Source organism: Pomacea canaliculata, linkage group LG2 (genome assembly GCF_003073045.1).
Source record: "Pomacea canaliculata isolate SZHN2017 linkage group LG2, ASM307304v1, whole genome shotgun sequence".
In the NCBI taxonomy this organism is placed as follows: Eukaryota; Metazoa; Mollusca; class Gastropoda; order Architaenioglossa; family Ampullariidae; genus Pomacea; species Pomacea canaliculata.
The window spans coordinates 10573959-10601085 of NC_037591.1; the positions used below are offsets into that span (position 1 = coordinate 10573959).

Below are 27127 nucleotides of genomic sequence, written 5' to 3' on the forward strand. Positions count from 1 at the left end.
TTAATAAAGGTGCTGATTTATACGGAACTACATTCCTGTCAGAGGTCAACTGTGTCATGTGACTGAGTCAACATGGCAGACGACACGATAACAGACGACAGATCTTGAGTCGAGTCTGTCAATTATTTTGGTGTCTCTTATCTGAGTAAGAGGAGGTCTGCACAATCGATATGGACACAGCGGAGCTGTACAACTATGCAGTTGAGGAAATCAGGTCAAGAGATTTTCCAACGCTTGCAGGTAAACAAGAAATAACGACGGAGCATAGACGATAACGCTTTGCACCGTTGACATTAGTGTGTTTACATTAGTCGTTCTATGTAGGATTTATATGAATTATGACAATCCTGAAGTAAAACATTGTTTCGATTTCTTATCTGTGTTTTCACCATAACTTACATTTGAACTTTCACAATCTATACCAAGTTCCTGCTCACTTCTCTAGAGTACACGAAAAAGTTATTGTTGGGTCTTGACCATGACGCTGCAAGTTTTCTAGTCGTGCTGTGCTTCACGATTAATGTTATTGGAGAGTTGGACGAGCAAATAAAGAATGTAGGTAACTCAATTGTTAAAAAATTATTACACAGGTTACATAAATATTAGCGAGTACTGATGTGTTTACTTTGTTTACCGTCATGTAAACTATGCTAGCAGACGTTCGTCAGTTTCAAGGGAAGTAACTAGTGAACAACAATTGCGTTACTGCAGTCTTAGGGCTTTCTATTTTGCAATTTTATTATTTTATTATTATATATGATATTATCAATGCGTCCCATAAATATTTTCTGAATTTATAGATTAAACACATAGATGACTTAACTGTTTACATTTATACACTTCATGTATACATGGACATGTCTACATGTCTCAATGATAAGTTTTTGTCTGCAGTCCATATGGTGCCAGAACATAAAAAACAATGACTCCTTTGATAAAATCGTTTTCTAACCAGCTGAAACACTAGAGTACATGGCATTAGTAAGAATATGGTATTTTTGAAAAACTAAAAGTGCAGCAAGAAACAGAATAATGAATTTCAAAATATTCACTTGGAAAAATCAAGGAAACACTAAAGTTGTTATATTTCAAAACTGCGTCAAATAATAGAAGCTAACATAATCTGTAGTCGTCTTACTCTGTGATAATGTAGGCATCTTCCTTACGTAACCAATATTTTCTGTAGTTAAAACAATTATAAATGGAACAGCATTACAATGCATACTGTTACCTTCTCTTTGTAGTAGGATTGGCAGCAAGTCGGGAAAGCCCTTGGTAAATTTATGCATGCATAAAGTATAAGTAATTTTTTGGTAAATAAAATCACATATCAATATTATTGTATAAATATATTTCTCACCCCTAAAGACAAGCTAAAAGTATATTTAATTAACACAAATACTCAGAGGTAGGCATAATATGTACCTTTACACACACAGATGGAGGAAAGCAGAAAACCTAGGGGAAAAAATCCTTTCAGCCTTGTCACCTTTAGAGAGAAGTGTGTCAAAGCAAAATTTAAACCCACAACACCTGATTCCCACAGTTACCATAGACACTGTGAAATATATTTTAATGTCTTCAATTACATGCACACCATAAACTTGTTCGGATTCGTATTTGATAATCCAGCTCCCTTAAGTACTTAATCTATATTGGTGCATTTTTTGTCATTTATCTTGGTCTTTGTATCTGTGTACTTAATTCTCATTTTAAACTTTCCAACTTATGTAAACTTGACCAAATACAAAAGTAAAATTAAGGAGAGTGGTCATTTGTTCAGGTTTTTAAAGGCTCTTTTCTAGAACATTTTGCTGGTGAGACATTTAAAATTCTCCTGTTTTCCAGATTTCCATATTAAAAGTCTGCTTATAACAGATGAAAAGTTACTAAATCCATCACTTAATATAACTTACATAAAAGGAATAGCAAATATTGTGAAGTATATTTATTCATTCAAAATAATAGTAGTATTTCAACTCTGAATGACATAAAAAGAGACCACTCTTTTCCTTCACTAAAGTTCAGATTTTCTAAGTGGCTTGTAAGTGCAGTGATGGTTGACTGTCCTGGATTCAGATATCTTTGGGTATGCTGTTTATTCTGTGCATACACCACCTCTTTAGAGGTCAAGCAGTATTGTCATGCTATACACATGGTTGCTGACTGTAAAATGCCAGCCTTTGTTTACGTTGCTACAAGTCGAGGTGTGTCAAAGACTTCGGTTGTATAAACATCACTGTAGACTTCACCTGCTTATGCCAGTATCAATAAACCTGAGAATTTATGCTTCAGCAATTAAACCATTTGAATTATGGTATACCTCTCAAACTCAAAAGCCCAGAGCAAAAATCGGTAGCCCTGACAAATAGTCAATTGCTTTTATGTCAGAAAAAAAAATTCAAATTATTTTTTGGACTGCATGCTGTCAGTGTGTCAGAAGCACATGGTTAAGAATTTCCTAGAGTTTAATCATTCGCTGTCACAAGACAGTGAGAAGAGAACTGCCAGCAAGGATTTGATAAATATTACCACCTCAGAAGTGACATTAGTAAAATTTCAGAGAGAAGAATCACAATACTCTTCCAATACTGCATCAATGTTTGTGGGGGGTTGGTCGCTATATATTTGAGTATATTTACTTTTTGTAGACAGGAAGTGAAGGAGAATATAAGAAGCAATCATGTTGTAAGTATTTTCACCAGAGAGTGAGATGGGAAGAAAGAGAATATTGTCTAGTCTACCGTCTAGCCACAAGAAAGGAATGCCAAGCGAATTCATTGTGCCTGCGCTGAAACAAACCAGACTGCAGACAACATTCTGCCACTGTGCTCAGTGTACACAGACCAGAGTTACAGAATCTACAAAATGGAGGAGTCTTGCCTATATGTCATGACCTAGTTTCTGGTATCCTTTAGGATCCAAATATAAGTAGCTTTGCGTAGAATGCTGAAGAAGCACTTCCTCAAAGTCATACCCTGCAGTGCCAGAGAAAGGTCGAACAGCGGAAGTTTCCTAACAATCTTATGTTAGTTTTGCACTCCTTGGTCATTTATCTGTTCCTTGTTTTAGTTTTACTTTATTTTTTTATTTCTTTTTACTGCTACATCAAATTATCGTCCACACCATGGTGTTTATCACAAACATTTCTTGTGACAGTCTTAAAAAGACTGAAAGAAAATGAAATGTTAACATTTCTGTTTGTAGAATGTTTACTACCAAAACTTTAGGTGAGCATAGCAAAGTAAACAAAAAAAAAACTGACAGTGTTTGCAAAGAATAGGGGAAAAAAGCAGATGGTACTGTCAAATGTATACTGTCTTTATGGAGATAGGACGGTACTAAAATGTTAAAGTTCATAGATTGTCATTTGCAGGATTACCTTCGTATAAGAAAAGGGCAGCTAACTTACTATTTACTTTAAAACTTTTTAATTGTCTGCACACTTTAATATCAGACACATAAACAAGGCATCCCATTTTTCCCTAGTTTTGAGTATACTTTGAAAAGTTTTGAGGAAGGAGAAAAATTAATTTGGTAACATGCAGCAGAAAGAAAGGGGTTGGAAAAAATTTCTTTCTACTTGGTATTCCGTCTTTATCTGAGTGTGTACTTTGTGGACTGTACTTAATTTTTAGCTCTACCTGAGCAGATAAGGCATGTTACCTTTGAAAAAAAAAATCCGAAAAATAGTTCATGTCTCAGAGTCAGCCATTAATGAACTATGATTTTTAAAAAGGGATTTTTTCGGAAGAAAATTTCGGCAGTGCCTGACTAACTTGAAAAATAATTGTGAAACTTGGAAAATAAAGTTTTTCAGGGGTGTAAGCGAGCAAGTCAGAATAACTTATCGCACTGTGCTCCGCAAGACACAAAACTCTTGGAAGTCTCCAAATTTGTATGCACACAGCAGAAACTCTTAATTTCAGATCATGTCCGACAGCAATATGCCGCCTCTCAGAAGCAGTCGCGCGCCGCAGTGTGAAATATAGTCACGTTTGCTCGCGATTTTTCCGGACGTCAACTGTTTCCAGACCCGAAGAATGTGAGAAGACTGGGATTTTCGAGCCTAACATTGATCATTGGGGGGTGAAGGCTGGGTTGGGTGGGGGGAGGGTCTTTGGAGGGAATCCATTTAGGTTAATATGATTGGGTAGAGCGCTGCAGAGATAGCAGAACTCGGACCCGATCCGCGGAAGCTCCCGCTGTCGTGTGCGGCACATTAAGCGCTGCCTGTGCTGCGCCTGTATGTCGTGCATGCTGCAGCATTGCGTCCGTCTCATGCATCTGTTTGCTCTGGCGTGCTTCTTGGTCGGGTCAGCCCCCGACTGGCAGGTCTTGCCATTGGGCCAGCTGGCCGCACGTAACGGCTGCGCTCGGTTTGCCGAGGGTTCTAGTGCTGCCCACCGCCTCTCATGCACGTGCGCACGGTCTGCAGCGGTCTCACCCGTTGGACAACAGTCCGGCAAAAGTACAGACAGTCCGAGCAGAGAGTAGAGCCAACGTTTCAATGACAAACGACTCTTTGCCGCTGCTTAGATGGAATTTTGAAACCATTTTGAAACGATACTGTTACGTAATTATGACAGTGAAAGTTGTTACAGTGAAAGGAAATATATGAACTCCGCTCAGTTCTAAAATTAGGAACATTGTAAACTTTGGTAAATTTTTTTAAAGAGGGGGTGTTTGTGAGAATCTGTATATCTGTATACGTGTATGTGAACCACCTGGGACGTTACAACCTCATTGATGACATTACGAAAATGCATTATAATTAATTAATCAACTAGCGTTGTATTTTTTCCTCTTGTTTTCATGATATTTGAAACCTGGCTTGTATTTTATAGTCAGACGTGAACTCGATAACGAAATATATAAAATATTTAATATCAAAGGATTGCAGACTATCAGGTCCCTACAGATAACTAGTAATAGGGAACCACAAGAGAGTGGACCGTTAATGCCAATGTCGTGTGGTTCAGTAAAATAACGATAAAGCAGGACAGTGAGATATGTGCATGTTGCAGGTACACGGAACACTCTCATTTTTCTTATAATATGGGACAAGTTTACAGGTCTGAGCGAGTAATATAGTCGTGACTGCTTACACGGCGTAAAACACTAACAACCAGTCACTCGCGGTACTCGGCTAAAAAGAGGATAACAAACGAGCAGACAGAGTGTGAAATGGAAAAAAGCTTTCGGAAAGTGGAGAAAATAAAATCTCTCTTTCTCCCTTAGAGTAACCGCATCATGACAATGCTGATACATCCTGCAGGGACCGCCGTGCCCTCCTGTCAGACATTTCTTTGACGATCACATTACTGTCTGCAGCCATGGAATCGCCCCTGAAAACAGTTGCCAATGGATGCGCTATGTCGACGACTGCGATGGACGAGTTACTGTGATTTATAGGCTGCTCCTCGCCAACACACCTCTCTCTCTTTCTCTACAGGCACTGGCACTCGTCTCTACTCCTCGGCAGATACATAGTTCATCCTCTTCTCATATTTTTTTGAGTTTATGTTTTTTTCATGCCTTCTAAGCGATGTAGACTTAACGCTATGGGCGGTTAGTTATTTTTTTTTTTGTTTGTTTTGTTTTGTTTGTTTGTTTGTTTGTTTGTTTGTTTGTTTTTTTTTACTGCATTTCACGTTGGTTTTTTTTTTTTTATTTGCTATTTATTTGTGGTGTCTTTTAGGGTTTGTTTATCTGAGTTAGCACTGTCTACAGCGAGCTAGTCCAGCTTTGCAAACATCTTATCCAGATAGTGTCTTGTACAATGTGAAATCACGTGCACCGGAAACGAGCTGTAATGAAATTAATCATCGGAAAGTCGTGGTAACAACCCTGGCCGTTATTGCTGTGGAGCAAAACTGATATTAGTGTATCTGGTCCTTCTTCTTCTTGTCCTGGTAGCTCCTCTACGCTCCCTGGGTGTACAGCATTAGGCTAGAGGACAACTTCTCGTTTACCTTTTAGGCTGATAAATATAAATATGATCTACTGTATTTAATTGTCAACATTTTCGCTAACCTTGAATGTAATGAACTCTTTATTTTAAGACCATCATCGTCATCATTATCATCACCATTTGTGTTTGTATTTTTTATGAAGTACATTGAGCTAGCCTTTGATGTTTGGTAAATAGATTTTTTTATTATTATTATTATTATTATTATTATTTATTATTATTATTATTATTCATCTCAGCTTCTGTTCGCAAGCCTTTCCCTAGAGCGATTCGCGATGGTCAACCATACCTTGGGCAGGCATAAGGCCAAACGCCTTCCCTTTACAATTCTCTGTTATTTACGTTTAAGAGATTCATTTACATTATTTTACACTTTTTGTCCTCAATTTTTTTTCTCTATTTTTTGGTAGATTCTTTAGCTTCTTAATGTACTGGAAGAACGAGCAGTCACCTGAGAGAGTCGTTTATCCATGAGGTTTATCTCACCAGGACATGTTAGGTGGATGACGTTTGCTTTTATGGGAATCAGGAGAAAGACGATGAGATAAACCACAAAAACTTGAAAAAAAAGAGAGAAGAAAAAGATACACATGCCAAATTTGCTTGTAAGTTGAGCGCAGTGTTTACGGCCTGCAACAGCTGGCTTCACCGGGTGAGAGGGTAACATGGAAACTGTGTGAGACATTACAGTCGTCTGCGACTATCTAACATCCAAATCCTGTCAGCCATGTGGGGGCCCTGCGGTACCACAGGGAGAATCTTCATGAAAAAGTTTCTTTGTCTGCCCAGACTTTGTCAGTTGCAGAAACACGAAAGGACCGAGGTTACAAGATTAATTGAGAAGGGGTCGAGTATGGTCTTCTGCCATTTCTGTTTGGACCTGTGGGTCTCATTCACATTCAGTACAGCGGCTGGGTGGCGCAACGGTTGGGATTGGGTGGACTCAGACCTTTTGCACGTGGCATCTATTTATTATACTGGCAAGATGTTTTGCCGAGATATAGTTTTGGTTGCTGGCTTGGCATAGAACTCCACTCTTTCATTTATTTTCTGTTCTAACCGCTTGCTAAGCCAGGTCGTCTGCTCGCATTCTGTGTTAAAGGCCATCATCATTCTAGGAAAAAACGAATGTAGTAATTATATATTTTATGTTCTCCCAATGTCAGAGTTAAATATGTTCTCACAGATTAGTCATTACAATATACTACTCTCGGATTTTATGTTTAATTGCATCTTACACTAGTTTACAATGATAATTATGTCGACAGAAGACTAACCATTTGGGTAAACAACAAACAAAAAAACTTGTTTTAGTGGGAGGCGAACGTTCTCGTGCACCAAAGGGAAATGTTGAAAGATTAATTGTTTCCTTAGTGCACCTGTTCAAAGCAGCCATTATTCTTGAAAGTTTTTTTTTCTGGTTAAATTAGCAATTTTGTGCTGCGTTCTTCCACGAACAGTATTTTGCTTCTTTTATCGTATTTTAAATGTCAGACAGCATGAACGAAGACTAGGTTGAGGAATGTTCTTAATTTAGCATACACTAATGAGTAAAATATTGTTTTATGAGTGTATATATGTTTTTCATTTGTATATATAATATAGGGAGAGAGACACACTGAACTAGACAGTCTGTGCCTTGGACTGAAAATGTACGAACTAGAGTTTTAAAATATTTGACTCGAAATCTTTATTTATTCTTCTTAAATCAATACAGGCCAAAGAAGATGGCTACGATTTTTACATGGGTTCCAGATAGACCCTTTCTCCCCCAGCCCTCCTCCTCATATTGTTCTTCGTTGAGCTGACAGCAAGGATGGCTTCATCTTGGGAACGGGAGTGTTCTGTCTCGACCTGTTTATTCGAAAAACCGAGGCTGCGCCGAGAGAAAACAAACAAGCTCGAGTGTCTAGAAAGTTCTTCACAGCATCAGTAGAGCGATGCCGCAGGTTTGGGCGGTAGAGCCTTTTAAAATGGCTGCCACTGACATGTGAATCTCGCTCTTGCTACATCCCCAGAGCTTCCTGTCATGGGGATCTGCAGGAATTCCGTCTACTTATGAACCCAGGGCGCTAAAGTGACATGTAAACCAAGACTGAACTCTTTATTCAATTACGACATTTTTTTACGAATGTTTCCTTTTATGCTAATGTGAAGCATTTTTATAAAGAGATATGGAATCTCTTTCCCAAGATGCCTTTCGAAACATGCCAACAGCTTGAGGTCGCACTTGATTAGCGCACTTTTCACTCTGTCTCTGTCCATAAGCATTTCTTCGCTTTCTTATCATCCAGACCGCCTGGTACAAACCGCCATCTGAAATCGATTTAACCACCAAACACGTTCTCCGGTTTCAGGTTCCTCCCGTTTCGAAGAGGTTATTTTACATCTCGTTCTCTATTTTCGGCTTATATTTAAATATTTTTGTGGATGGCTGATTACCGATCTTCGTTATAGAATGAAACTTTAAACTAAGAGTTAAATGTTAAAAGTCGGGGCAAGCATGAATTATATGTAGGCTCATAACACCGCGCCACCTACAAGTCCTTGAAGTTAAGGTAAATAGTTTCTTTGGAAATGACGACCTTACAGTAAACTTGTGTCCCAGTTTTTCACACGTAGCTCATCTCTGTGGGGGTGGGGAGGGAGAGAGGGAGGGGGAAGTTTAGGTCACCGCTGCTGGCTGCCTCGAGGCTTTTGCATTATCGTCGATATCGGCAGTTGAATCCAGCACTCACTTGAAAGCATTTCCGTCAATTGATCAGTGTCTTGTCAGCAAACACTGCGTGGCTGCGTGTGTGAGTGTGTGTGTAGAAGGAGTGGGGTAAGGTGAGGGGTGGGCGGCGATGACCTGTAGGTATATCTAGAGTGCGATCAGTCTACCTACAAGAGGAGCGGGCATATGAATGATGACGCGGGAAGTCCGTTTACGTGACGTAGGACTAATGGTGTGTTTATGTGACGTGGAACGAATAGGGTACTACGTGACGAAACACTAGCGGGTTGTGACGTCACGTGTGTATCTCGTAAACGTGGCATTAACGTGAGCAGTAACAGAACTTGATATGCAGATGAGTAGTATGTATCCTGCGGATATCTTAAACGCAGCAAACATCCTCTTTAACCAAGATTTTGTACTATACAAATATAATAATAATAATAATAATAATATTTGATTATTATTTGCCTCTGGCCATCGTGCAGGTGCTCGATTTTGTTCATATTGATTGCTGTTGACCGCATTTTAAAAAATCTTTCCCTCGTCAATAGCTGCAGCTGCCAATCAGCGAGAGGCGACAGGGCTGGAGACAAATTAGCGTTGGCGTAGGTCAAAGGGACAAGGGGTGCTTGGTAGCGCAGTGTGTTTACCCCTCGCTTGTTACCACTGTATTGAAGCTGATAAGATGCTAGGTTCAGATCTCCTCTCGGGGGCACTGATGGAGATGGCCTCCAGGAGTTTGCTCCACGTACTCTCGTTTCCTTCTCTTTTCTTCCTGACCCTCTCCCACATCGTGCAAAATCACCACCGAGCGGAAGCAATTTCCAATCAAATTAACCAGGCATGGAAGGGGGTGATAATTATATTGGTGACCCGGGCTCTAGGGCACTACACACGAACGTACATTTCTAATGGACTGCAAACTGTCATGTGATCCAGAAAGTCCCAGCGCTGAGAGAAAAGACATATCTAGTTTTTTTATTATTATTTTCTACTGTGTATGGTCATTAGCGGTTGATGGCACCTGAGTTAAATTCTTGTATTTTGCTATCTCACATTTTCTGTATGCCTGAACTAGCTTCTTGTAGTTTGATACCTAAGGCTGTAGGATGTTGATACCTAAACCAGTTTCTTATAATTTGCTATCTGCTGTTTATGATGCCTGAAGCAGTTTCCTGTAGGTACATTGGCTGCTTACTTTTCTCGAAGTAAGTTCTTGTTTTCTGCAATATAAGGTTATCAGTTGTTCATGATGTCTGAAGTATTTTTTAATATTCTACTGCCGATAGACATCAACTGTTTATGATACCTGAAGTAAATTCTTATATCATGCAACAAGTGTCCACACCATTGCTGAGTGAACACATAGACCGCAGAGTGATAGAAAGGAAAGGGTAAGAACGGAAAGAAGGAGGAATAATGAAATCAGCTTTTCTCGAATGCTACGAAAAGGATGCATTTCTAGTTTTTAAACGACTGCGGCTGATATTCATCAGGATTTAAATACCATGCCCTAGGGGTGGTCTAACAGAAAGCCATTATTGCCGCTTGAGGGGGAAGGGATGCAACATATAACTGGCTTCCGTCTAGCTAATTTGAAAAATACTGACATTTGCAGCTGATTTGATGGTGATTTCATTATCTGGATCGTCAGGTTTTATCCAGAATCAATAGCAAGCTGGACATTTGTTGATTTTTTTTAATAAAATTGGTGTTAGTAAACAAAATTCCCGAAACTTAATACCATCGAGATAAATAAGTAGAACTACACACTTCCCGGTGTCCTTAAGAATAGTGAAACGTGAGCATCAGATTTTTTTTCCCCCCAAAGGCTTAAAGGTCAAGTGGGGCACAAAATATTGTATCCCCATTATATTAGGGAGTACCCCCGTCTGTTGGAGGTACACGCCTGCAAACATCACCATGCACAGAAAACCATGCAAACGTTTGTACATGCATAGGTATATTTGTCAGGTATTCAGTCAATTGCAGAGGTTAAACCACTTGTCAACTAATCATATCCGTGTACAAGCGTGACGTCACTAGCTTGTAGGCGTATATCTTGAGAACAAAAATGGGTCATTCGCAAAAACTCTCGTGTATCGATGATCACAGTCGCGTGTAACTCTGTGTGTTTGTGTGTGTGTGAGAGAGAGAGAAAGAGAGAGAGATCGCATTATAGGCACTTGTCTATGAGCATACACTGAAATTCCCTAGACTTTACTAAGAAGCTGTAGCTATGACAATACTGTGATCTTTAGTTTGCGAATGTCTGCCCCTTTTTAAATATAAACAAAGTTTAAAAGGGAGAGCCGCTTCGACGAAGCTGGTCACAGTTGGCTGATATTGAAAACGCACCAGAAGCGGTACTCCTGAGCGGTATATGCGAGTGGGAGACATGTATGGCATAAACTAACATATCGCTGAAATGCAGAAATGGAGATGAAAGGATGCATGCAGACTGGAACTTTTCATGCTGGAAATCATTTTTGAAAGGACCTTCAGAACGCCAACTTCGGGAAGAGAAATAGAGGCACTTGAAGGGATCACAGATGAGTGTAGCATTCAGTGTAGCATAGAAGGAAAAAAAGTAGTAATTGAAAAAAATAAGATATCTGACAAAGAAGTGCTATCTTTATTCCTATACTCACACAGATAGGACTAAATACATTGGCTTATGATAAGATATTATGGTCTGAATGTTAGGAAATTGTTGTCTAAACTTTGTGGGTTTACTGAGGGCAGAGAAGGGTTGGTGGCCATGAAGATGTGTTGGTTCGTATGAGGGTGGCATTTGGTTGGACAGACTGGATGGCTTTAAGCTGACTTAAATATGTAGTGGTTGATTCGTAATTTACTCTTTGATACATGAATGCAATGAGTATTGCTGTTCATTAAAACTTTGCGTAAAGCTCAGGTTCAAGACTTGGAAACATTAATTGAGGAGGAAGTAAAAAAATCAAGATAAGAGGGACATTATGTTTAGAAGCTGTAGTGTTTTCTGAACTGCTGCTACCAAAAATCTCCATTTCGAATTGTGATTTTTTTTCTTATTCCTGATGGGTTTGACGCCAGCGTGCTGTAATAGCTCTCAGTGCCACTGTCAGAAAAGAATGGCAATTTTCCTTATATTTTTTTCCCCTTGGACAATATGGAAATGAGAATGAAGCAGTGCTAACAGCAGAGATTACGTCTGACGTTTTCCGTTGTTGGTGGGATGGGGTGGACGTAGGGGCCACAAACCAGACAGCGATGCCCGGGCAGTCCTCCATGTTGAGGCACACGTGCACTACTGCATAAAAATTCACGACGGGCACGTTTAATACGGAGCGGTAATAATATAAACATCACGTGAAATCTCATTAGGGGTCTCGTTTGTATTCGTGGATGAGATTCAGCAAAGTCGGATGGATAGAGGGAACAGTGGTTTTGATACTACCCCTAGGGTAATTACATGCAAAGGACCGGCTGTTGAGCGTCGCCAGGGTGAGTGCATTTCAGTGTATGATAGTCAGTGTTTCGCTGACTGCGCTCCACTCCACTGGTTGTCGTTTTGGACTAAGGGATTTGAATGTTGTACTATGGGTTTTCCTCCAGTGTCATACAACTGTAAAATTCTTTCGGCATCAAACCGTAAACAATGCATAATTTATTATGGATTCAAAAAACAAAAAGGACACACATTGATACATGTATCCCAACAAGTCAGGATCGTAATGTTTTCAGTGGTTTGCAAAATATTTGGGAATGATTTGTAATATTTGCTGTAGCCCCCTTATGTGTGCAGTAACATAGTGACTAAACAGCCCACGGTGAACTCTCCAACATGCACAGCTACTGTCGATGTCCATTGCCGAAAGTCAGGTGTCAACAAGACTTGCAAATGTGACACCAAAACACGTGACAGTTTTGATGATAGAAGACCACCAAGAGACTTTGCCTTATGTAAATGTTTTGAAATGGATGAATATATGTTGACAGCTGAACAAAGTAAAACTTTTTTTCCCGACCAGATTTCTGCTCTCTCTCTCACACACACAGCCCGCGCACACAATTAACGGGCTGTAAACTCACGCGCGCACAAAACACACATTGTTATCACTACATTAATCGGTGAAGAATTCTTCAGTCATTCTAAAAAGCGTTTCATCAATATTATCAGCGGAAGCCACTCAAAATGCCAAGGTGATGTTCTGGGTTACCGTTTTTGTTTTCCATTTCCCTCCTCTAATCTCATCGACCGATTACTTCTCAGAATTCCTGCTGTGACTTTTGTTCGAAGATTAAAGAGATTGTGCGTACAAGTTTTGCACTTCCGTTGTAATGATGATTTTGTGCCTTTCTGATGTAATTACCATTCTATGCCTTTCTGACCTAATTACAATTTTATGCTTTTTCATTTGAAACCCACGGAGTGGCGGAAATGGATGTATGCCTTCAAGCTGCAGGCAGTGGCCTTAGAATATCCCAACTCTCATTGCCCTTAGCATTGAAATCTTATCAACATGCTATCTCCTTTGAGCTTTGAGATGCATACCTTTAAAGAAAATATATGAAAATTTTTTGCCCAACCAAATCATCACCGTCGTCATCATCGTCAGTAACGACAAAATTATGGTAATGAAGAGGAAGCGGATCATCATGATTATCATCATCGTCGTCGTAGTAAGCATCATCGTCATTAAAATTGTGGACGGCCACATCCGTACAGCTTATGACACAGCCACGCAGTCCGAATGCACGAAGAATTTGATTAGTTACACCGGGGGGAACTTTCCGTTTTGCCTACTTTTTCATTGTCAATGACTTGTAAATGCGACCGCCTGGATCATTCATTTCCAGTGACTTGTACAGGATCAGTCGGGCTGTGTTCGTTTCTCAACAAATTTCTTGTCCGCACTACAAGCTCCTACTCTCTTCTTTGATTATCATCAACTTAGCATTTCATTTGTGGAATTCTGGATCATAGACAGACTGCGTGCATCTTTACGTCATACAATGGTCATGACGTCATCTGAATATTTCCTACGTCACGAACAGCTCATGCCTTGTGACCTATTACCGGGTCAGACAACCTTTGAGGATGAGGTCACCAGCCTTTGTTAAAAACTTTTCCATTTAACTTTATGTATATGCCATCACAAACTGCTTTGTCTTTGTGGCTATGAACAGTTCAGAGTCGACCGTGACGTCATCAACGGCTCCTAATCGATCGTGACGTTACGTACGCCATGTTAGTGCCTGCACGTGCTAACATCGTTAACAATTCCACTCCAAGCTCGTAAACACGGCACAACAGACTGTGTTGCCAACACCGCTCAAGTGCACGCCAGTTTGTTTGCCCGCCTGGCCTCATGTTTATGGTCAGATACTGGAGGGCAGGGAAAGTGTCATGAATAGTGTCATTAGAAACATCGTGTGTGGTCATTCTATGTCTGTCTGTGTGTGTGTTTTCTTGTTCGCTTCTTTGTTGACGAGTGTGAGAATAATGCTGTGGCGGAAATGTGCTAGCATATATTTTCTATCAACTTTGGTCACTTTGCCTTCCACCATGGTATTTTTTTTAACTTCTGTATTTGAAAGGTTGGCTAACCTCCATTCAGATTTTTATTCTAGATGCTGATGTACGATTCAGGGTTTACACCCTGAAATGTACCGTTTTTTCCGACTGATTCCCTCTCTCTTTTCCCACAATTCTCAGTTTTCCCCTTTTTTTTTCATTTTCCCTCTCCTGCTTTCGCTTCTTCCTAGTCCTCTTATCCAACCTCCCTTCTTTTCGCTTCTCTCTTCTTTAAACATATAAATAGTTCATCTCCTTTCCTTGCTGTGACAGGCCTCTCGGTCTTGAAATGAATAAAATCACATTTGAATAAAGACATCCATACGCGAGATGCCAGTTCAAAAAGAGAATTTTAATCACGTGGTTAACTCTTACCAGCTGCAAGATGTCCACCGATAGAACTTGCCGCCCAGATCACGACCCGCTGCAGAACTGATGGGCAGTTTCTTTGACCGTGGTCGACCGGAAAGGCAAAGCCGGTCAGTCTCCACCGAGGTTTTTGCCGACAGTTTCCTGTCTTGCTTACAGTCAGGCGGCCCGCCATCCTCTCGCGAATCCGTCTTCGCAGACGGCGAGGCTTTTGATCTACCGCCTTGCGGAAATCAGAGGTGATAATTCCGACACACTTCGCCCCTGCTCAGACATGAATGAAGTATCACAAGCAGACGACAAGGGGGGAAAGGAAAGCTGATCTTGGGAGCAATGATTCTGGTTGTGGAAAAGTTCTTGGGAATGTTGTGATCGTTTCTGCTGATGTATAAACGTGCGATGTAGGGGACTGAGGAATTCTCAATATCGCACCAAGCGGCCATTTGTGACTGGCTGAGAGAAGGAAGTGTGTTTGTGTGTGTTTTACAGAAAGAAAAGGGTGAGTGGGTATTGCCAGAACACTTTCATAGCTTTGTGGAGGCATGGTACATCCCTGACCTTTGACCCATCATACTACACCATTGTTTCATTTTGTGCGTCGTGATCACATCGCTCAATACCTGTCGTCTTAACTGGACACAGTATAAAATGACTAAAGGTGTAATGTCAAAGAGTCGAATGTGTGACTATATTTGGCAATGTTACATAGTCAAATATTCACACAATGTAACGTAGTAATGTCAGAGCATATATATGTCTACTTTCTTTACGATGCAGCAAAACCTAGTATGTGGGTTTGTTTTTAAATATTTATGAGCAGCAAATACAAAATAATTAAGTCTGGCAAAGTTTTCCCTAACCACCTCTCATATCTGTTTCTTGCTGTCATCGAGTACTCTACCCATGTGGACTAGTCTGTCTGCATAAAATATGCTTGGCAGTGTGTTGGGAAATGTGTCTGCCGTTGTCTCTAGGAAGCACTTATCTGACATGGCAACGATTCAACTCTAAGATCTCTCGAAAATAACGGATCCTGGTAAAAGCACTGTGAGGCGAGGCAAGTGTTACTCATTCGAGAACAGTCGAGTTATTTTCTACTTGTGACATCTGACAAGTATATGAGAATCTTGACAGGATTATTTAGTTTTGACATTTTATAGGTTTGGGCTTAGCAGTGCCTTCAGAATCAGAGCATCTGCACATAAACTTCACAGAGCTCGTGCAGATGTTAACAGCAGAAATGCATCTTTTGCAGATCGTCTGTGTTCACATAAGTGGAGGGGAAGCGTGGTTAGAGCACAGGCGTCTGAACCCAAAGGTGAGCTGGGTCGATACCCGTCTGGCGCATCCAGCTTTCCCTCTCACAAGCTGACCTAACCGATAAAAAACACGCACTCTTACCATTCTAGACCATTCTTCAGTCACACCTAAATCATCATCACACACACGTGATAGTCCATCTCTAGCTGAGCAGCTAGACTGCTGAGGGAACAAATGATTTCAAGTGCCTATTACTTCTGCACACAGGTAAAGCGTACCGTTTACCTGAGCTCAATTAATTCCCTCGCTAATACATGCTCTGGTATGGAAAAAAATGCAGGACGCCTTTCTGACAATTTGCTGATCACAAAGGGGAGCTAAATCCCTCTGCCTGACACCAATTACCTGTGAACGTATATTGACAATGCTGTTCAAACTGTTTTTATCATAGACATCCTGTGGAACCGGCACGCGAAGGAAAAAGGTAAAAGACTTTCAATGAATGATCGATAAAAATTATTTTGCTGGCTGAAAAACTGTTGAGCTTGCGAAGAAGGTATAGTCTTTGCTGGCCACGTCCAAGAATATGTTCAGTGTTCACATCCCACAAAATTTTGTAGTTTTGCCATGATCTGCTTATACCCCTAGAACAAAGTTAACAATGGGGTATCATCTGAGAATTTAACAATATTACTGTTACTATCACTAAGGAATGGTGTGTCTTTGCAGGACTGACCTACGTGGACCATGCTGGAGCCACACTGTACGCCAAGAGCCAGATGACTGCAGTCCACGAGGACCTGGTCTCGCATCTGTACGGAAACCCACACAGTTCGTCAGCTTCCAGCCGCTTCTGTACAGACGCCATTGACCAGACCAGATTCAGGTTTGAAAATAATCTCTTCCTCTATTTCCCTGTGGAAATTTCTGGATTTAGGGTAGTAATTTGGCGTCCAGTGAAATGTTTCGAAAGAATCCGCCGTCGAAACATTTGTTAACGGATGTAGATAGAGAGGATAGCTGGCAGACCAGTTTTTGTGCGTTAACCGTTCGAACGAGGCTGTAACGAATGAGCTTCCGGTTTTGCCATCAGCACGAAGATGAAGTGCAGGCAACGCGTGTTCTCGTGTTGACATATGTTCGAAATATCAAACCTATTTTAATCTGTTGTGTTTTTCCCGTTTGATGGTTCTTAGCCATGGCGGTCGACTTTTTCCACAAAAATAACCTGGTAAAGTAATTAAACAACAATTTCTATGACAAGATTACTGTTCGCATCATAAATTTGGGAATGGTTTATTCTTGAGTTGCTGCGATTTCGAAAATGTGCTTTCACAAGGGCTCGATGAAACCAGACTGTTTTACCACTTCGTGAACTTTGCTCTTGGGAGACTGTCGGCGATTTATTTCTGTACATGGTAGTGGTGGTGGTGGTAGTGGTGGTGGTCGCCTTCGTCATCTTCTGTCCTCCTCCTGTTACCGGGTCAGACAACCTTTTGAGGATGAGGTCACCAGTCTTTGTTAAAAACTTTTCCATTTAACTTTATTTACATGGCAATCCGTTCCTCACACAGACTCCTCTTCACCGGCTATTGTGTAGCAGCCCAGTAGATTAATTTAACCCTAAACATCCACTGGATAATTGTATTTCCGCTGTTTCTCTGCAGTTTGTTCACGCGGTCAGTGTCATAAGCGATCAGAATTAAATGCTGGGAGACTTTACACTCCCTCGTATTAGCAAACAAATAATGGCAGTATAAACTCTTCCAGCAAACAAAATATTACAACGCGAATGGAACATTAACTAACCTTAGGGTTCCCATGGGTCGCATTTTTGGATGCCAAGCAGGTGATATTTTTTGATAAGAGATTTTTTACAGAAGTCATAGGTGGATGAGAAATGAGTTTTATGTTGTTCATCAGCTCTGTACTCAGGAGTGGTTATGGTCACAATAGCGGGTAAGTAAAGGCTTACTGGTCATTCTGTAAGGCAGCCATTGTCACCCTGGCAAGTATTATGGTTCACTCTTACAATCATATTGATTCATCGTGAGAAGTGTAATGATTCACTCTGACAAGTAATGTTTCGTCTGATAAATATGATGTCTCACAGGTATGATGTGTATAATAAGTCTGCAACAAATATAGCGATTCAACGTGTACAGTAAAAACGATTCGCTCTCCTCCGTTAATGATTCATCCTAAGTATAGAGTTTCACATTAACAAGTATAATGATTCCTTTGTCACGTGCAACCGTGTGTTCCCTGTTCAGTCACAAATTAGATAATGAAGGAAAAGCCTGTAGCAATGTCCGCGGCTGGGCTCCGGAAAAGTCTTGGCACATCAGCGCCCCCTTCCAGCGCCTGATTTCCTTTCATCATCCCATTCCCATACAACAACCGGTTCCGTATGGTATGTGAGCCCCCTGGAGCAAAGTTTTGTTCGCGGGTCTCCTCATCAATAGTGGCTTCAGACCTGGCCCTCGATGGTGAGGCGCAATGGACAGGCCTGATGGTGTCCGTGAAGGTTGCCAGGGGTGCTGGTCCGAGCAGCATGTTAATAATGACCAGCCTCTGTGGTCAGTAATGAACTCGGCTTTCAGCTGTCTGTACCCATCCTGTTTCCATTCCTCGGGCTCTTTGTGGTGGACCAACATTGTAGTGTGATGCCCTCGACACTCTGTGGACCAACATTTAGTGTGATGTCCTCGACACACTGTGGAAGAGACACGCTGTATCCATGTATCTGTGTCCATCTGCATATCTATCTCATTTGTGTACACAATAGTAGTGTCTTTGTGTATGTATGTGTGTTAATGTGTGTGTGAGAGAGTGAGAGAGAGGCGGTCGGGCAAGCACTTTATGTATTTCTCTGCTTGCCCTCCACTTTGCATAAAATCAGTCTCCGCAAAAAACTTTTGAACCACTGCTAAAATGCTTTGAAACTTTTTTCGATCATCTTGCACCCCAGGAAACATTGCATACATTGTAAAAAAAGCTCTCTCCATTCCCATTTTCTTGGAGCATCTTATCTTTTTGAGCAACACCGTGCGTATCGCTACGTATGGAAAAGTAATCAGTCAACAATTCTTTTCGGATCACATGGCATCCCTTTGTTGATTTTTATTTTTTATTTTGTTTTGCAGTATACTTCACATGCTCAAAAACATTTTAGCTTCAGCGGTCACGGTTAAGCAATTAGCAGGTTTGAATAGACGTCTCGCAGTGCCCCTCAAGCCGCCATCTTGCGGGGTCGATAGGATGAACTTTCTAACTGACGTGAATGACGAGGAAAAAATCAGTTAAATCAACACGTTCAAATTAGCTATCGTCAGATATCCTTGTCAGGCAGTGATGCTAATATGCCAGGATATCAATATAATGTTGCTGGAATCTTCTCCTTTGCAGCAGCAAGTGGCCCGAGGCTAGAGGAGGGTGCGTGGTGAGGGAAGGGGGAGCGCGTGCTTTGTGTGTTTGGGGGTGTGGTCGGACGGGAGACGACCGGAAGCCAGTTGTGGGTCCAGGAGAGGGTCGTGTCACTCACAGTGGCTGTATTCCCCGACACATCGATTTCCTGGGCCTGTGCCACCCACCACTGAATGCAAGAGGCCTTAGTTCGATTAGCTGCAGTTTAGATTACCGTCGCGGTTTGGTGTCCATCAGTGAACCGAGCGAAATTCCGATGGCGGTTTTTAACGGATCCCTCTATCCACCTTTCGAGTTATTATCCTTCTGTTTCCTCGCCTCTTACTCTGCGGACCCTTTTTTCGTTTAGTTTCTTTATTGGTATTTTTTTTAAACCAGAGTTTTATATTTATTACTTTTTGTTCTGTAGTTGGGATCCAGCTTTGCTGCTTCTCATTAAAACTTCTTATCCTCCTTCTCTCTCTCTCGCTTTCGCACAATCTCACAAATCGTCCCTTCTGCCAATGTATGACAAAGGATGAAGTACATGTGCTATGTATATGTCATGTTTATACAAATCTGAATCAAATCAGATAAAATATTCAAGGAAGGACCTGAAGCAATTCTATAGCAGCGTCAATGAGTCGGTAATTAGACATTTTGAATTATTTATATTCTTGATGTTGGAAAAATCCCGTTTGACAATGAATTGTTAAGTTGTGTGGCAACTGAGCAAAGAAGGTGTTGGTGTGTGAAGATGTGGAGGTGAGTGTGTTTACAAGGAAGGTATAGGTAGAATGATAGGTCAAGGTGGGTATAAGGAGGTAAAAGGTGTTAAAGATGTGTGGAAGTATGGAACTATCATTTCTAGTATGTCTTTGCTGTATAATTATTTGTTTATATGAGTGTGTGAGAATGCAGATGAATTATGAATGAAAACTGTATAAATGTGGGTGTATAGACAGATTTTAGTAGGTTCTCGCACCGTTGCTGTAGCCGATGTGCTCAGAGCAATAAATGACATGCCATTGGAGAAGTCATTTAAAACTACCTGTCACAAGTAGATAAAGTATTAATAGTCAACACTACCTGGCCAAGGCCTGCAGGATACACAATTATTCAGTAATTAACATACTGTTATTTATAAACTTTTTAATGAAATTGTAAAGAGTTAAAGAAGTTAATAACGATCGTCATTATAAGAGACACAAACGCTCGCCAACTCATTTTCAGTTTCTGGTCCTTTGATCTTTCTCCATCCATTTTCCCCAGTATCTGCAACTTTTTTGTCAACCTTAAAAATTAACATTGTTGCCGTGGTCTCATAAAAAGGAAGGAAATACTCGTGAACGCTACAGCAGGTCTTCAGTTGCAGCTGTCGTGTCTTAAGGAAAAGAGGATTACATTTTATCCCTCTTACAGGCTCGCTTTTCTTACAGCGCCATGCTACAAGTTTTTCCTTCCTCTGTCTGTAGGTTTTTGTGTAACAGTAGGACACAAAAACGAGTAACATTGAACCGGAAGTAAGTAATTCGCCCTTGCATTACCTCGATACGACCGTTTTATCCTTTTTAATGATTAAAAAATCTTTTAAAATGGTAACAAAAGGAACTTTCCCAAGAAGAAGACAGTGTATTAGTGCCATTCTCTCAGACAGGCCAAGGGAGATTAGTCGCTGCTTTTACATAAAACGTTGCAAACGCGTTTTTGTCGTGAAATTACATGGGATTTTTATTATTATTATGGGGTAGGTTTGTATGAGGGAAAGAGGGACGAGAAGAGGGAGGCAAGAGGACGGTCGCGTGAGACGGAACCATTTGTGATGGACTTGTGCAACACTCTGCAGGTCTTGGAGTGGCACGAGGGGTATTTTTTATGAGCTCAGAGACAGTTTTGTTTTGGAGTGTTGATTTACGATAATGACTTGGCCGGTAACTTCAAAGTCGAAAGCTGGTAAGCCCATATGCACTATAGGATCGAATGAGTGAACTAATAAATGAACCAGATAGCGTACAAACCACGAACTTAAAAAGCAAAATGAAGGACGAAAGAATAATAAAAAACAAAAAACAAAAACGAACTAACGAGTAAACTATGGAATGAAAAAGTGAATCGTCGAACAAATAAATAATCACACGAAAGTAAGAAGAAAAGAAAAAGAAACGAGTTTAAAAAATCGCAAACGAAAGAAGGAGCTGTATAACGAACAAATCATCGTCGTCATACAAACCAATCGACGAACCATCAGATTAACGAACCAACCAACAAACGAACGATCCATCAAACGAGCGAACCTTCAAACAAACGATCCATCAAATAAAAATGAAAAAGAAGAACACGAACGAAAGAAAAGAACAAAGAAGACATTAATAAAAAGGAAACTAGAGCGATCAAAGCAACAGACTATCAAACGAATGAACGATCAAACAAACGAACCAACGTATAAACCAGCGAGCAGGCGATCGAACAAATGAACCGACAAATGATTGGTCAGATAAACCAACAAATCATCAAACAAATGAACGAAGGAGGGAATAAAGGGAGAAATAAAGGAGAGACCTATTGTGGGGAGAGCTGACAGAAACAGGTGAAATTCCCCAGAGATAAAGTGCAAGCCCTGGCGACAGCATCAATCGGGGGAAGACAACAAAAAAGAAAAAAATAAGGGAAAAAAACTGGTTCTTGCATCTTGCGACGGACGGCGCGTGTTGAAGTGACGGAATGTGAGTATCGATCCCCGAGTCTCTCGCCCATAAATGATGTCTTTTGAAGATGACTCTCCTCCGTGCTGTCAGGTCAGCTCCTGGCCAGAGCCAAGACTGTGCCAGACACACAGCGCTGTACACACACATGTCGACATTACTGTCACGGGGCAACCGTGTCTCCTTGCCTGTTCCTCGTTCTTCTCTTCCTCGCATTTGACTTCAGCTTCCTCGTCCAGGTCTTCCAGGTGTTGACGATGGAGGGCTGTTGCAGATACAAAGCTGGATACCGTTTTCTGTCCTGTGTTGTCCTCCCTTGTTGCGATGGCGCTGGTGAGGCCAGTCACCGCGACCGGACTGTGTGACGTCCAACACACTCCCCAGACTTCCGGCTTCCTTGTCAAATCCCAAGGTAGCCAGCCTCTCGGCGGATGTAGGGATGTTTTTGGATAAAATCATCCATCAATCAGTGTCCCTAGCTGGCGTCGAGGTTTACTGAAGATAAATGCGGCTGGATCTGTATATCTCCTCTTTGTCTTTCTCTTGTTCCCTCCTTTTCTAGTAGACACACACACACACCACACACGCACGCACGCGCATATATACATTAGTAATGGATACTTGTATAACAGTGACGTGGAGGACTTGAGATGCAGACAAACTGTCTGTGTAGGGCAGAAACAACCTTTATCTCTTGATAATGTCATTGACATTATGAGTGCTTTAAGTGGACTGTCGGATAAACATTTTCAACTCTCGAGTCTCGCGGTAGAAGGCGAGCTCCTGGCAGCACCAGGCCTGTTACTGGAGTGGAGCATCCTTCTGACTCCACAGCTGTCGTCGCTGTCACACTTTGTCATTCCTCCTCCTGCAACCGTTCGGCCTTTCTGTTTTGTCAACTTTCAATTGCAGTGACAAATCTTTGTTCTAACTGGTCGGTTCGATGGCCGTTTGAGCGAATTCTTGTCTGTCCTGTCATTAGAAGAATGCACTGAACAAGTCTGCAGTCAAAGTGTTTGTCAGAACAATATTTTATGATGCGTTATCTTGATTGCACATTTCCTAATTTTGTTTTTGTTGTTTTTTCTTTTGTTGCTCTTTTTGGAGAGGGTAGGTGGGAGTTGTGCTGTTGGTGCTTTCAAAACCTGATTGAAATATTACACTCTCGTTAATTTCTCTTTTTACCGTGTCCTCGTGCACCTAAACATTGATATCATCTCAAATATTGACAGAACGGCATATCTATAAACATTAATATATCTATAAACATTGGTTTCATGTTATCATACATGTAAACACTGATATCGGCATACATCTAAGGATTCTTTGTAGAGTGAATGTCGGTGTTGAATTTTTGCATACCTCAGTGGAACAAGTCATGATGGATGTAGAGGAGTAGTATTGATGAATGTTATTGTTTAAGACTAACATCTACCTTCAGAAGTTGATAGGTCAGACTAAAAATAGATGAACGAATTAGGCTTCGGAGAATCCACTCCTTGACACATTCTCGCCAAATAAGCAAACAAAAACAAAAAATAATATCTATCCCATGAAATATCTGTAATCGTAGACGTCTGTCTGTCTGTATTTGAACATTCGGAAGTTCATTTTCACGTGCACTTGCTTTGATATGCACGTGAGTGTGTGTGGTATGTATTTACTGTCGATATTAGATTTTCTCGAGGTTGTGCACGTGCGGGTAGAAGTTTGTGTGTGTGCGCGCGCGCGTGTTGATTTCCGGTTTTGTTTCTTCTGGAAGTCGTTTCTCTTGGAGAGCGGGGACACATCGAATTTTGCCCGCAGTTACCGGGCCTAGTGTTAAATCTCCAATAAATCACCGACTTTTCTTCTGACCGGCTCTTTCCTAACCCTCGCTGAATTAGCGACGACCGTTTCAATCTCTTCACTCAAAAGACTTTCTCAGCTTTTTTATGGTTGTTTTTTTTTTCTTGAACTTTTGCAGGTTTTGGCCTTGAGGACGACCTAGTTACCGAAATTCAAGCAAAAGTACACAAGCTGATTTATTTCACACAGTTGTAACATTTCCCAGTGTTGTTTTATACTCACAACCGACTAGATAATTCTCCCATATATATTAAATCAGTGGGGGTCTACATTGTTAGACTTGTAGTTGAGACAGTATATTGGCAGGGTAGACAGAATAAGTTGGTGTTTTCTTGTCAAGATGGAAGCATAATTTTTTTAGTGCGACTGGATCACTTATTGTGTTTTAAATTGGACCCAGAGTTTGGAGGACATGTTGCAGAGGATTAACCGCTTAAGAAATCTTTCACAATCTTCTGTTTTCTCGTCTGTTCTTTATCTTTGTTAATGCTCTTTGTCCATTATTTCCGTGGTGTCATCCATTTGCTGACACTTGTGTTTACTAGTTGTATGGTTGGCTGTCGGGTCCTATATAATCTTTTGTACATCGTGCATTGATTGTTTCCATAGAAAAGAACGCTCTACAAGTAGTAATATTATAATAATTATTATCATTATCATTAAAAGTTTTATCTTTTCGGTTAATAGATACAGGCAGTTAGACAACACCATTGACGTCAGTGGTGGTGGTTGTGAAGGAGGAGGAAGAGTTCAACTTTTCAGATTTAGTCGCTGAGGGATGCGAGCCTGCGAAGCACAGAGGAGATTTCTCCAAAATTTCAATGCGCCCATCTGATGAGACTGCTCCCCTGGTTCCCCATGTCATCCGCTGTAAGGAAATAGGTTTTAGTGAAGCGGAGAAAGTTAAATTGAAATCCCAGACCTCGCGAGGCCATCACTTAGCATCACAGCATGGTCAGTCGCGGTGAAAAGCCGCCTCCGACGGTTGACTAGATAACGGCTGGACTTGCAGCGGATTGGCCTACATCATCCTCATCAACTGCTCCACAGAAATAATGTTAAAAGTTTCATCTAGTCGTCTGGCTAGAAGTTCAGTTTTATAAATTCATACTCGGTGGATGTCAGTCGGTGTGTATGTCATGTGCGTGGCATGGCACACAGCGATTGGCTGTCGCAGGTCGGCAAATGTTTGCCAAGCAATGGCGGGGCTGAATGAAGGCTGTGCTATTGATTAAAGCGGCGACTGACATTCCTGCCGGTAGGTGGAGCTGGAAACACAGTTCTGTCGTCTTGTCACTGGAACAAGTATGTCTGGGGGACTTCACCATCTATGTCCGAGTGTGTGGGGCCGACATACCTTGCTCTCACATCCTGTCAAGATGTTGTGTGTGCGTGCGTGCGTGACTGTTTGTGTATGTGTTTGTTTATGTGTGCAAGTATTGTGTGAAAAAGAGAAAAAGGTAAATAGCCGTCCTCCTCAAATTGCTTTAGTGTAATAATTTCCTGTAATCACTCAAAAGTTCTAAGAATGGAAGAGAGGCTGATATATGTTTCATGTAGCATCCTTCTTCAGCCGAGGACCTCATTAATTTGTTTTTTCGTAACGATTTATCTTTTTTCGATAAGACATTTTGACATAAACTGTTGACACAAGGCAAGAAAGGAATATTTATGTGTCTGTTCTCCGCTGTTATTCATTATAAAGATGGACAACGAACTGTACTCTAAGGTCAAGTGTTTCCAGCAAGTCATTAAACAAACTTGTGGAATTATTGAAGAGAGTTTTTTACAAATCTTAATCAAGGAGGATAGGTTAATTTAGTAAATGAGGCTAAGGTGCACAATGTTATGCCCCTTTCCCGTTCCTTTCGCCTTGAAGATAAGTTTTAACAGAATTTTCTGGGAATGTTAGTTACTAGTTTACGGAGATTGTCCACAACAGTTGTGCGATGACAGCTGATGATTTTTTTAGTTAATTAAGTTTGGTAGCTGAAAATCAAATATCAAATAACTGTAACAATAACACCTGTGAGATTTTTCTGCAGAATCATCAGGATGGTTGGTTTTACACTGTCAGCAGCTAAGCTTGTCCAGATTTTACTAGGACTTCTAACACCGGTAAACACTTAGAGGGGACGTTGGAGGGGGCATTAAATATGGGTACAGTACCGTTAAAAGGTTTCCTAGGTTTTCCTCTATAATCAACAAATTGGCCATCATGGTAGATCTTTCAATTCCTTAATTTTACGTAACAGCTTTTGACTTCTTTTTTTTTTCGTCGAGTTTTTAATGTCAAGCAGCCTCACATTTCAGTATCTCGTGATATTAAACATGGTGAGTCGTGACGAGACTTCTTCTTTGTCTGTTACAGAATCCTTCGTTTCTTCAACACGGATCCTGACACGTACAGCGTGGTCTTCACGAGCGGCTGCACAGGTGCGCTGAAACTCGTCGCCGAGACCTTTAACTTCTCCAGGCCACGGCAAGCCCTCGCAGGGCGGCGACACAGCCGAGGGAAACCTGGGAGATGCGAACCACCAAGCGGAACCTCTCGCTACCGCTCAGACTACTGCGTCACGTGTTCATGACCGTTCGGCTTCAGGTGGGAACAAGGAATTCGCTGCAGAAAACCATAAAAAGAAACAGCTTCAAGGCAGGAGCAAGGAATATGTTCTCCTGAAAGAGACTCCGGAAGGAGGAGAGAAGCAAGGCTACTTTTGCTACTTGCAGGACAATCACACTTCGGTACAGGGCATGCGCGAACTGGCAGCGGCCGGCAGGTGTCGGGGCATTCTGTGTCTGACGGAAGCGGAAGTTCAGCAAGGCCTGGCGGACGAAAGCCTCGTCTGGGGATCACTCGAGGCGCCCTCTGCCGGCGGAAGCAGCCTCTTCGTCTTCCCAGGCCAGTCCAACTACTCCGGAAGGAAATACCCGCTGGAGTGGGTGGGATGGGCGCAGAAGGGGGATCTGGCCTTCCAGAGAAGCCTGGTGGCTGAGAAATGGTTTGTGGTTCTAGATGCCGCCTGCCTCGTCTCGACCAGTCCTCTCGACCTGTCGCTTGTCCGGCCCGACTTCGTGACATTGTCCTTCTACAAAATGTTCGGCTTCCCAACCGGTCTGGGTAAGTGAACGGTGAACTCTCTTTGGCCTCCTACCCCCAGCCCCCATACATTCACATCTCTACTACCATCTTCTCTTGGGAGAGTCCGCCGAGCGTCAACAGTAATTGATCACTACTGTTTGGCGCACAGCTTTTATGGACTCTGGGCTTGAGTACTGGCTTCGTGCGG

The 27127-nt window shown here is 41.4% G+C and overlaps 1 protein-coding gene across 1 annotated transcript in view; it reads left to right on the forward strand.

The window, feature by feature from the left end:
* The first annotated feature begins 38 nt into the window (after positions 1-38).
* The window catches only part of LOC112556609 (molybdenum cofactor sulfurase-like), a 49517-nt gene continuing 22428 nt past the window's right edge, over positions 39-27127 (forward strand). The window contains 3 exon segments of the mRNA XM_025225762.1: positions 39-240; positions 16612-16768; positions 26209-26958. Of these exon segments, the coding sequence (XP_025081547.1) occupies positions 26592-26958 (367 nt within the window). The 5' untranslated portion in view covers positions 39-240; positions 16612-16768; positions 26209-26591.